This window comes from Lepisma saccharinum, chromosome 6 (genome assembly GCF_977018435.1).
Source record: "Lepisma saccharinum chromosome 6, izLepSacc3.1, whole genome shotgun sequence".
NCBI classification, from domain to species: Eukaryota; Metazoa; Arthropoda; class Insecta; order Zygentoma; family Lepismatidae; genus Lepisma; species Lepisma saccharinum.
The window spans coordinates 15,330,820-15,344,407 of NC_139234.1; the positions used below are offsets into that span (position 1 = coordinate 15,330,820).

Below are 13,588 nucleotides of genomic sequence, written 5' to 3' on the forward strand. Positions count from 1 at the left end.
CTGAATCGTTGTTTCTTCGTCTCTGAGGGTCTGTACAGACACTCATACTCATATGTTGGGAGATGATGACAGTATTTAATCAACACCAAGTGGAAAATATTTGGTCGAGCCTTGGGATTAGTTGGGAGGAGGGGGATGCTCATATGGTTCAGCATGGTGACAAGGAGACAGCTTGGGGGGTGCCTTGCAAAACTTTTGCTAACTGGAGGGATACCATCCCCCGCACCACCCCTTCACTTCGAGCTCTGGCTTTAACATTATTATTTTTTTTTTTAGTTTTTTGTGAAGCTATTACACTATTTTGAAGGAAGTCTATCCTTGACTTTTTAATGTGTTGAGTACGTCCTGTGCAGGTCCCTTACAATCGTGCACATTTAACTTTTCTCAAGTGTCTTTTTACACCCCCTTTTTAACTTTAAGGTGAGGGTGTTAGATAAGAGAATTTTTCCTCGTACGCATGAAAGGGCATAAAATGGCCATTTGTGTCCATGTACCCAAAAATTTTAATTTAATCAATCAATCGTAAATTGATCCTGTGCTCCAACAGCGCTGTATAAAAGGTTAACATTCAAATATAGCTTTCCAACCTTTTCGTTTGTTTACACTTTGTTAGCGTTCAATGTACGATAAAGTGCATTATATGGTATATACTCTGTCCCGCTGCGCAAGTAGTGACTCGAGAGAACTCGACCAATGAACACGTGCAAGGGAACGGGATTGCGTGGAGGAGGAAAACGACTGCAGCTCCCAGCTGTACTGCTTCAGCGTGTACTGCTTCACTTCGTCCACCTCCTTCTGCGTGACCTTGCTCCAGAGATCCCCGAGATAGAGTATACATTTCCCAGTTATTTTACAGTACTCGATGTTGAATACTTAACTGAGCTTATCCCAAACATACGTCAGCATTACAGAGAAGATAACACGGAGCACAAGGGGATGGACATTACGCCATCATCTTCTTATGCCAGAGACTCGGGTTGAACGCCTGGTCGAGTCTGAATTCACTTAAATTTCTTCTAAGAATAACATCAGAAGATAACACGCGGCTAATATATTTAGCAAGTAGTACACCTTGTGTGTGCCAAATGAAAACCGTCATAACGATTTAGATATCGGTATCTTAAAGAAGTGGATAATAAAATATGATTTTTCACCCATTGTGCTTTATTTGGGGGAGGTATGCCCTTGATGCCAGAACATATCGTCTGGGAGCGTGCTTCTTTTGAAGGAATAATGAAACAGTTTTGCAACGCTCACGAGTTACGAAGCTTCTCATGAGGAGTCCGGTGCTAAAACAATTAACATAGCCACATCGAGGCTAGCGCGGAGACGCAAATTTCATTACGAAAAACCATAGCGAGCGTCTAATGAGGGATGGGTGACCTTGTATCCGAAAACGCTTCATGTATTTAATCTGTCACCCTATTCGCATCTGTATTTATTAGCCGAGCGCCGTGACGATAGCTTTTTCGGCCGTTCACGTGTGTGGTTGTGTTGCCGTGTGAGTGAGTGTGTGTGGGGCTTCAGAATCGTACGTGCATCGGGAGCTTGCGCAGTGCATCCGCTCGCTTCAGCCGTCTCTTGTCTTCCGCTCAGTAGCTGGGATGTTGTCACTGGTGATCGCGGCCCTAGGCCTGCTGGTAGCAGGTAAGTCTATACAACCCGCACGTTCATGCCATACATGCGCTTTTCGTCATCATGAAGCGATATATCGTGAATTTTCGATTTCTTTTTTTTTTTGCCCCTCAGGAAATCATTTCATCAACTCCAAACACTATGAAGCGAGAAAAAATTTATAATATATTAAAGGAGTTATATATATTTTAATATATTATTTTATATTCATTGATTGACTGATTTGCTTTATTTTACTTCGATTTTCTGCCACATTTGGCTAATCGCGACGATGAGGATGGATGATGATATGACGAAATTGATGAATGGACACTCACAAAGAACACCCATGTCCAAGCCGGGATTCGAACCCCGCGGTGTAACCAACTCGCCACGGAGGCCGGCTATTTTTTTTTGATGAAATGACACTAGTCAAATGTCTACATATTACATTAAATTTTGAACAATATGAGAGGCGAATTTAAATTAAAGAATACAAATACGTAGAAATGATGCAAAAGTACATTGATTTGTTTTTCTTTTACTTCGCTTTTCTACCACTGTTGGTTATTGCGAAGATGAAGATGGAAAGTGGTAAGATGCAGGAGCGTAAATAACACTCCAGCGGGAAGGGGAGCAGAGGTGATGACTCAGTTTTGTTGCTACTTTTTAAAATAGTTTTCCCTCACTCCATAACTTTTCCTGACGTATACGTTGCTTATATGCTGTATTGGAACATACATTTGATGTCTTCATCAACTGAGTGGATATTTCAGAAACAAAAATTTATTATAAATTATTTGAAAAGTGGAACGACTAGAGTGAGATGGAGTGACTGTCGCTGTTAAGCATGGAAAACTAGACTTGAACGTGCCAGCACAAGAACTTGCTTCCGTCTGATAGCGCAGATGACTGTTATTGGGTACATCGTAAATTTTGTAGTAACAGCGTATTGTCATATACAATCAAGCAGTTGTATAGAGCGGTATAACTTTTATTAAACATTTTGTATTTTGTCTTAATATCCTTTTGTATAAGTTTTACATTGATTTTAATTACATTGATAATCTTATATAAACGCAGACGCGAAAAGAAAAGAAAAAATAGTTTCTTTGACGAGTGTTGTGAAGGGTGTGAAGCCTGTTAGTTACGCTACGGATAAGATGAAATTAATGAATGGATAATAATACACACACATTGATAGGAAACAACACAAGCTCTATTGGCTGTGAACTCGACAGTCTCGTTAGTCTGCAAAATGCAGTTCAGGGTGTTCTATAAATAGAAGAGAGATTGACAATTGAGAGCAGTGTGCGAGGAGGGCGGGATGCCGTAGATCAAATAAATTATAACAAAGTTACAATTAATAGAAATCCCCAAACCAATTAATATAATATTATATTAGAAAATTATAATTAAATATATTAACTAGAATCACAAGTCATTACTTAACATGGATATTATGGAACAAATTAATATAAAAAATATCAAAATGGCTTCTCAATATAAAATTGCAAAACAACGAATAAAAATAATCGACGTTATGAGGTTCTAATTTCCGTTCGTGCAATCGGGTCCAGGTTCAATCCCCGGAGGGAGCTCCAAATTTCAGTCTTGAGACCAATAGTAGCGGTCTCGAAAGCCAGACATTGGGGTGATGTGCTTCGATACATACACTGAATACTAGTTGTAACATGACGTCCGTCTTGGGAGGCCTTGGTCCTTAGATGAGGGGGCTCTACAGAGTTAAGTTTCGTTTCAGAGCCTCCCCGATAGCGTAGTGGTAACGTCCCCTTGCAATCAAGGAGACCCGGGTCATATAGCTACAAGGTGGAGTAACATAGTGGTAAGGATCCCACTTTAAACAGTAGGCTATTTTTATAATACCTACACATTACTAATAAATACATTACATCAATAATTACATTACATTAAATTAATAACAAGAACATTTACATAATAATTCCGCACATCTGTATTGTTATATCCTTGTCGTGTTCAAGAAATGAAACAAGATCTTTCGTAGCGTGAAAAGACAGATAAATATTTTTGCCAACTCTTAATGGTGATGCATAGCTACTTTGTAAGCAAAAATTTTAGATGAAAAATTTGTCACAGAGGTCAAAAGCTATCATTCACGTCAAATAAATCAATTATGTAATTAGATAGGGTGATAGTTTATCGTTATATAACATATTTCGAGAAAAATTGGTTAAGTTTCCCCTTTTTCAGACTTAGCAACAGTGAAGATTGAATTATTTTCGGATGCAACGGAAGCAGTTAATTTATTCCCTCAAAATAGATTTTCTATTTTCCAACACAGTTCTGAGGGAGTTTAATCTTTCTAGAATTAGTATTATTTGAACTAGGTGCGTGGATGATTTTCACGAAGGTGGAAGAATAATAGATGAATCAATTAGAGATGGTGAAAGAACACTGGCTGACAAGCACCCAAGAAATAAATATTTTTATGGCATTATGTTTGGAAGTGTTATGAACCAATCAGTTTCCATCGTCTCCTGCATCATACTTTTATTATAGAAAAACTAGATCACGGATGAGTCAGTACCCCCACAGCCCCACTCCCTGGGCTGTTAATTTTGCCTATCTTAAGTCGCTTTTATTCTTCGATGGGCTAATGTAGACGATGAAGATGAATGATGAATTTATGAAATATATGGAACAAATCAAATGACATATTCACCAAGACTTATAAGTTACGAACCTGCGACCGTTGGATTCGTAGCTCGCTGCACTTCACCACCGAGGTTGCCTTTTTAATTAACTAAATAGATGTTGAGGTCTCTGGTATACACATAAAACCATGTTGAGTTTTTCACACTTAAAAACAGGCCTTCTACATCGATCACTAAAGTTTCTCAGCTCCTGTAAGTAACGTAGAATGAAGAAAAGAAACAAACATTGCCACCAAACCAAATCTGTGGCAACTGTTGCCAAGTCAAGAAGCATTACTCCCACGCTTCGGTTGCAGATAAAACCCTGTGCAGGGGTTTGGTCATCGGGTGAGTCCAGAATAAAATTCACATGCAGGAATAAAGGGATAGGGAAACACAGAACAGGACAACGACGGAGAATGAAAGACAAACAGAGCATGTAATAAAGGAGAGAAAGAGAGAGATAGGAAAGCTGATGAAGACATAAAAATAAACTGGTAAAGAGAAAGAGAACAAACTAAAAAGAAAAAGAATGGAAGAAAGAAATAGGGAGAAAGAGAGGTAAAAAACAAGGAAGAATGAAAAAGAAGATGAAAGAAAGAGACAGAGAAGAGAGAAAGATAGCAACGCTGTCCACCGAAGTGCTCACATAAAAGGTCTTGTCAAACCAGGCAGTGGATCGTTACCTTAGAGACGATGGGGGGAGAGGCATTCTCTGCTGCTCCCAAAGCTCTTCAAGGAGGATAGAGTCTGCACCGCACTTGCGAATTTCCATTTTAAATGGATGTCGAAAAACACAGAATATGTCAAAACCATCAATAAGTTTCTGTCTCTACATTATCATTTAGTTACGTCACGTGTGACAAGTATGGTAATCGGTGGGATTCGCACTAAACTGCATACATAGGACAGCATCTTGGGGTTATTTATTCCGTTACGTATTTCCTTTTTTGAAAAGGAAACGTGACTCCATCAGAGTTAGTTAATAGCATAATTCATGTAAAAAAGACAATGGGCGAAAATTGCTGCGCATCATCATCTCTTGTTCGAAGCTTAATGAAGAAAGTTATTGATATTCTCTTCAATAGGTGGCAGAAGGCAAATTACAGTAGTTGATAGAATGAAATTGGTAATTTCTGCAATAATTATGTGGAGATTGTAAAGTAAGTTGGCAACAATGATAAATTTTACTCCACAGCGGTAGAGAGCGCGTTATTTTAAAGAAAGTGAACCTATGTTATAGAGGAAGTAAGGAATGAATCTCTTTTAGAAGACTGCCCTGAGAAATCTTGCCCCAGTGCATTGAGTTTATTGTTCATATCATGTTCAAATTTCCTTATGCTCATACATAGTCTTCAACTTCCGGGAGCCGCTTTGTGCCGTCCCCTGAAGTATCTCAAAGAGGGGCAGTATTTCTTTTACCCTCTCCCCCAATATTAACTTTCAGATCAGAATGAAATAAGTATACATATTGGGCCGGATTCGAGTCCCGGATTATACATAGATGTACTTTGTGAGTGTCAATTTCATCTGGTCATGACTCATCCTCATCGTCGCGATTAGACAAAAGCGGTTTTGTATGTGACGCAAAATAACGAAAATGCATACATACATACATACAACCGGCATATTCTTATAACTAGGGATGAACGATATCGGAAATTTGATATCGTCAAGAAAATATCGTCACAGAGGGTACGATTCGATATTTTTTCCGTATCGTGATATCAACGATATATCGCCTCCACGATATATATCGCCGACACGATATATATCGCCGACACGATATATATCGCCAAAATATCGTGACGATATATCGGCTAATTGATATCGCCTGGACGATATTTTTTCAATTTTGCGATATATCGTCTGGACGATGTATTGCCCAACCCTACTTAGAACCCCCGCACATGTAATAAAAACACTTCAACAAAGACTTTACTGTGGATCAAAACTTATAGTTGGTCTAGATTGACCACATGAAGTCGGCGGAAATGGTCCTTGCACTTGAATTTTGGGCTCAGAAATGAACAACAGGTAGGTTGTTTCCACTGAAGCTATTAGTAGCAAACCTTTAGAATGTGAGTATGACGGGTATCGTATAATAACAATGAAGCAACACGTTTCGAAATTTAACGGAAGCTTAATTCTGTTAACAATCACAGGGTCACAATGGATTAGATCGTGCGTTCAGTCTGCATACACTGTTATCAGTTCGTTTCGGAAGTTGTAGGCGCTCGTTTGTTCTCTAGCAAGCGGCGCTTATTGATGGATCTGATAACACTGACTCTGTCGATGTTAAAGTCAAACGTATTAATGGGACAAAGTTGTATCTTCTTCCTATGGTTTACTTACGTGTGTGTATTAGGTTCCAAATAAAGGAATGAATGAATGAATACTTACGTGTGTGAGTGTGTTTGTTTGTGTGTGTGTGTGTGTGGAAAGTCTAGTGGCTTGTCCCCTCGCTCCCTTCCCGGGCTCGATTCCCTGTGGATTCTGCATAATTTCGTTGTAGACTCAGTATCGTGAGAACAATTGGGGAGCTACTTGAAAGTTAGAGTAAATAATTAACAACATGTAATTATAATTATTGTATTTATTGGTAACATCATGCTAACCATTATGAATGAAAAGGTGTAGGTTTATTATTTCTAACTACTAACTTAAATTTGGCTGTTTTGAACACCTTCCCCCCGTTGTGTTGTAACTTTGTTATCCATGGAATTTGGGAATATCAAACTGTTTTTTTATACAGGCACCCCTCACTGAGTAGTCTTTTTATGCTATAAATATCAATTTTTTATCAGATTGCCTACAAGATATTGGGCTTCAAATTTTGAACTTGTAAATAAATTAAACGAGCATTTTCAAAAAGCTACGACTAAAAGAGAAAACCAGTAACAGAACTCAGATATTTTCTTCTAAAATTTTGGATTTTCATCTTCCCTATATGAAAAAATATAGCTCTGATGTTACTGTCCTTCCCAGCTAAACACATCCTAAACTTTCATTTTTGTTGAAAAGCGAATATTAGATTTGGCTCTAAATGTCAGCCACTTGCATTAGAGATGGTAAAACAACATACGGGACATACATTGTAGCTTAAAATATACTGAAAACAATGTTTTTTTTAACGATAGTTTTCTATCGTTTCTTAGCTGAGTTATTAAATTTATCGCAACTGTCTGCAAAGGTCAAAATTGCCAAAAGCCATGAAACAAATTACCGCCATTTTAAAACTAACTTGTATAAGAAGAAAATAATGCCTGTTTTGAACTTATGATTATTTTAAAGATTGTCAGAAAACCAATGAATTTTCTTTTGAAACATTTGATACGGATTCACCTTTTCCTTTTTCGCACTTGAAAAATTTAGTCTCATAACGGAATCTATACCTAGGTATTTCCTGGATTTAATTTTAGCACTTGTGCTTAAGACAAACAAAAATATTATCGAGTATTAATATTTGACTTCCGTGCTGATAAAATCATGTGTAATCTTATTCTCTTTTCCAAATCACTTTCATCCCTAAAACAAAATCGCTTACAAGGTTTCCTTGTCTGTCAACTAATAACAAGTACGGTGGCATTCACATATTGAAAATTTTCCTTTCAGAGTTTTCAGTGATAAGGGCAGATAGCGCGGGATTCTCTTCTGATGAATAACTGTTACCAAAGATGTGTTGCGTGCAATGTGTTACAAACTAGTGGACGGTGTCCATATTGCAGAAGCTTTAGGAAGGAATGAACAGCATTATTTAAATGTTTTTTTTTCTTTTACACATATAAGTCTCGGTTTAGGCGAAAGCATATCTTTGACATTGTAGCATAAATGCTTCCAAAAGTCTCATAGCATTTTTATTAGCAGCCAATACTTTACATGGGAGCATTTCGTGTAATATTCCAGTTAGCATTTGCCATTGCGATTCGAAGCGTACGAAGACATTAAATAATATATGCAGCACGATAGACATACCGAGTTACTAATATAAGTAAAACTATATAATAACTAAAATAAATTTAAAGAGAAAGAGATGTAATTTAAGAGAGCAAATAAAACACCACATTAAGGATCTTCATTTATCTACACTGATGAAGGCTCATTTTCATTTCAGATCCAAGAAAATTAATATTAGCTTAGTTCAGCGCTCTCGTGTAAAGTAAATACTTCTCCTATATGAAGAAATTAGAATGTAGAAATGCTCATGAATGTCGTCGCAGAGCAAGCTTTCCTTTTTGCCACAATTGAAGCATGCGTAGCATGCACTCCATGCGTTCACGAGACGCCTCTGCCAGCAGGTAAGAGGTAATAAAGCTAAATTCTTAAGCTGATAATAAATTAAGGAAAGTACGTTTACGCACAACAATATTAAATCAATACCTGCCTAATGAAAAGTATTATAGATGAGATGCATTTCGGGGAATACCAATTATTTTGTAAAGGTTACACCAACGTTTTTTAGTATGTGTATGTGTGCAACATATAAAGAGCCCCGACAATCCAGTCGCTAGAATGTCACCAAGCGGGTGAACCGAGCGAGTTCCATCTCTTGGTTGAGAGATTCCCAGGATAGAGTAAAAGGATTTCTAAGCGCGGAAGATTGGACAACTGTTACCGTGAATTTGACAAATTTACGACACAGAATATGAATGTCATCTTCGGCGCCACACGTGTAGCTTCACCCGATTCTCCACCACGGCACGTTTCTGTTTAATAGAGGAAATGCAAGCGTCAAACAAAGCCTGGCCAGTAGTGAAACGAGCCGACATTCACTATCTTGTAAGAAACGCCCGCACCTGTGACGCCACCTGGGCGGGTAAACAGCGTACTAAGCATTGCAATGAGCGTCGCGCGGTGAATACTTGATTTATCAATGGATCAGTCTTTTACGACCGTTCATTGTTAAAACATGGCGATCCCTGAATACTTAACCTCTGACATGGGTTGTTTGGAAGAAGACTGCAGTCTGTGAATCATTCATCGTGTCTTCGCCTCGGTGATCATTGCCGACAATTGTGACTGACAAGCTGTGGGTACTTAGTTCCCGTAATCGTGACAATTTTATCTTCAGATCCAATCCAGCGTGTAACGATACCGGTCAGAAGTTACACCAGCAAATAACTTCTCTGATGTTTGCTATCTTCAAGACAGAGATTACTGTTTATAGTCAACATGAATTCCTAAAAAAATTGGGCCAACTTAGACTTTGTGTATTTCGTATGTGGTCCAGCTGTATTTCACATTGATGTTATTTCTAAATTCAAGGTGAATACACAAGGGCACCAGCAGAATTTATTCTCATGGGGGCAGGGTCATGGAAACTTTTATTATTATTATTATTATTGCTATTATTATTATTACTGCTTCTCTTGTTGCTATTATTTTTATTACGACTACTACTACTTTTGTTTATTTTTAAAATTAGATACATTTGTAATTTCCATATTCTGTGTGTATATACAAGGTGTACAACTTTGCTTCCGCCGTTTTTCCCCAAAAATATGACGCTGGAATGAAAAACATTGCTTACCCAATCATTATTCAAAGTATTGTCCATCGCTGGCCACTACTTTCTCCCATCTTTCGGCAGCGTACGAATGCCGCGTCTAAAAAATTGTTCATCTTTGGAGGCGATCCACGAATCGATCCACTTTTTGACTTCTTCATAAGATCGGAAGTGTTGGTCAGCCAGTTCATGAGCCATGGATCTACACAGGTGATAATCAGAGGGAGCGATGTCTGGAGAATAAGGCGGGTGGGGTAGGACGTCCCATCTTAATGTTTCCAAGTACGTTTTCACCACTTTGGCAACGTGGGGTCGTGCGTTGTCATGCTGAATCATACCCATGGCTTTCAGACGTTTTGAAATGGCTTGCTGTGTCACTCCCAATGATCGTGCCAATTCTTCTTGAGTTTGACGCGAGTCTTCACTCAGCAATGTCTCCAATTCTGCATCTTCGAAAACTTTCTGTCTTCCACTACTATGCCGGTCTTCGACGTTAAAGTCAACGTTCTTGAAGCGTTGAAACCACTCACGACAGGTTCTCTCACTTATAGCGTCCTCACCATACGTAGTGGAGAGCATTCGATGAGCCTCAGCCGCAGTTTTCTTCATATTGAAACAAAAAAGTAGAACCTCCCGCAAATGGCGAGAATTTGGCTCGTACACTGACATTTTCAATCGCGAACAACTTCACGATGCACACACCACTCGACTAATGTTTGAATGGGGTTATCTTGACAGAGGTCCAAGCTAACTGCGTGACGTCTGCGATCTGCTTCTTTCGACCGCTACTTTCAGTTGTTGCCACCTGTCGGAAAACGGCGGAAGCAAAGTTGTACACCTTGTATGTATATATATATATATATATATATATATATATATATATATATATATATATACACACACAATTTGCAGAACTTTATACTGACAAGAGCTGTTTTTTATAGTTAGATAATCAGTGTAAAATAGACTGTAAACTTAAATATAACCCTATTTAAAATAATAATAGGAATATGTGCTGTAACTTACGGCCTGTAAGTCACAGAAAACAACATTATTTGTTATAAAATAACTCTACAATTTCACCATTCGAATTACATGAACTCTTTCCAGAAATCTCAGTGGGGGCAAGTGCCCCCTAGCCCCTTGTGAATGCATACAGACGCACCCATGTCGGAGACTTTTCTGTTTACGGGTTTTTTCATGTGACGTGTGTTGGAGACCCTCAAACTTACACAATATGATTCTCCGGGAATACCTTTTTTCGAATTAAGGCTTTCTAAGGAAATTCGAACTGAAATTTATGGAAAATATAACAGTATAATTTACGTTCAAATATCCTTGGAACGCTTTACTTCGAAAAAATATATTGTACAGTCTAATTTGCATTTCTAGCTTATACAGGGCAGTCTCTGCAAGCTGTCAACTGAACTTGATTTCATACCTATTCTGGGGACTGAAGAGACAGTCGTGAAACCTAAACCACGCCCTCCGATCATGTGACAAGAACGGGACCCCCCCCCCCCAAAAAAAAAAACTTGACATGTCTCATCTGCTCGCATTGCATATATTATAGCAGGAAGTATTTTTCACTTGAAAAGTACACATATGATTAGGTAAGGACAGTTTGCTTACAGAAGTGTCCAACCGATATCCTAACGCCTTCTATCTCATTCTCTCTCTCTTTTTCTGTCTCTCTACCTCCTTGTATCGTTCTCTCTTTTTCTGTTTTTCCATCCCTCTTTCTTTCTTTTCTGTTTCTGTTTTTCTGTTTTTATATCTCTCTCCCCTCTCTCTCTCTCTTGCTCTGTGTATATCAATCACCTTCCATCTTTCTCTATACTCTTCTATCTCTTTCTTTCTCTACCTTTCTTTTCCTCTCTGTCTTCTTTCTTCTCCATCTTGCCCTAGCACTTTTTTTTGTCTTGTCTGTCTTTCCCTTTCTTACCAGTTTCTCTATTCCCTTGTCTCTCTCTCGGTTTCTTTCTCCATTTCTGTACGTACTCCTTCTATCTCTCTCCCCATTCTTCACCTTTCTCTATGAATTAATTTTCTTTCTTCGTTCCATCTGTAATCCATTCCTTCTGTTATTCTTCTTTCTTGTGTGATTCTTTCCCGTTCCTAAGTAATTCTGGGAATGCCTCATGTTGGCTAAGACCCATTTCTAGGTAGGCTAGAGGGGCAGTACGAAGGGGGCGGATTGGGCGACGACCTAGCGAAGAGTTCACCCCTGCTCCGCCCCTCTGGCGCCGCTGCAGCAAGTTACTTCGCTTTTTGTACCACTTTTGGATAATTTGCGAAGATTGGATGAGTGATGATATGATGGAATTGATGAATGGACACTCACAAACATCTATGCCCAGGACACCTGGCGTCTTAGCGCGATGTGCTAACCACTCCGCCACGGGGGACAGCTCATTTTCTCAAAATAAGTCGTTGAAATAATAAGAATATTTATTCCCTCTTTAATATGAAATTATTATTTTCATTTACTTACTGAAAGCTTCTTCGTTGTATTGTCTAAATTCTGCGGAAACCCCAAGACAATATAAACAGCAAAGGACAGGGTAGACGAGATATAGACTGATATAGGTCAATTAGTGAGAGAACCGTATACAGCTGGTGAGATTGTATTGTCGTATTTCGAGGGACGCGGAAGCTTATCTTCATCTGGCATGTGGATCATCTCCAGTTGGTCCACATCCAGCATCGGAACGTCTTGCATCATCAGCCAAGACATCGTTTGACGCGACGTGAAAGAAAAAGGTGGTCAAGACAGGAACGTGGCGCTGCCCTCAATTGCGATGGAACAGTGCGTGTTTTCATAGAGTTAGCACGAACATCCGTGATAATTGCTTGCCACAAGTACCTCGTGAAGTGTGATAATGAGCATCCTACACGATTGTTTACAACATTGTTCAGTGCCTGCTATCAATACGTTATCATAGACATGTATTTACATGGGCGAACTGTTACTGAATATTTTGAGTTTGTCATGATGCTTACCGTACTTCCACGAGGAATAAAACAAGATCTAAAACTTCCCATCTAATACATGGTAATCTGCCTATATGACACTTGACTAGAGACATCTACAGTATAGTTCTAAACAAAAGCTTTTGTGGGAACCCACCAGATAATCACTTCTATCAATAAATGCATCAGTGAAGCTAATACGAGTATTTATTCTTTAACATTGTTCTTTGGTGCCTTAATTTCCAGTATGGTTCGCCTCGGTTTAAATTCATCTGCCCACTTTTTAATTGTGCTGTCAGACGCCCCATCACCTAATGTCGCCACCGTGTTTTGCTGACATGCCTTTCTTGCACAAATATCCAATCAGAGCACGAGCTTCTTGTTTGAGATGAAACTCACACCTTTTTCAATTTCAGCAACCTTAAAAAATTGAACGGTTAGTCCAAGGAAGTTGAAACGTGGAGGACGTACGATCATATTTTCATGGTCGGGTCACGAACTTTTCGGACAACCCTCGTATATAGGATATTTAGATTCTAGTTTATTCTACTTATTCTTTGACGCATTTTATTTCTGGATGAAAATAATGCGGCGTGAACAATTAATCATGTCTCTATGTTTGTGTCGTTGTGTGTTTTGTTGGTAACCATGGTAAATGTTGTTTAGTATTCTCGTAAAGCGGAGGGGACGGGGGAGGATGACTGTATTTTGTCCCGTGGATGCCATTTTGTTTTCATGTTGCGATTCCAGCACTACAGCTTTAAAGTACTTAAAAGAAAAGTTTATATACTACTGAAGAGTTCACTAAAAATAGTTTTCA

General features: G+C 38.7%; 1 protein-coding gene across 1 annotated transcript in view; it reads left to right on the forward strand.

Annotated features, from left to right (window-relative positions):
- The first annotated feature begins 1,465 nt into the window (after positions 1-1,465).
- The window catches only part of LOC145988581 (carbonic anhydrase 9-like), a 63,190-nt gene continuing 51,067 nt past the window's right edge, over positions 1,466-13,588 (forward strand). The window contains exon 1 of the mRNA XM_083123558.1: positions 1,466-1,647. Within this exon, the coding sequence (XP_082979684.1) occupies positions 1,605-1,647 (43 nt within the window). The 5' untranslated portion in view covers positions 1,466-1,604. The remainder of the gene's footprint in view (positions 1,648-13,588) is intronic.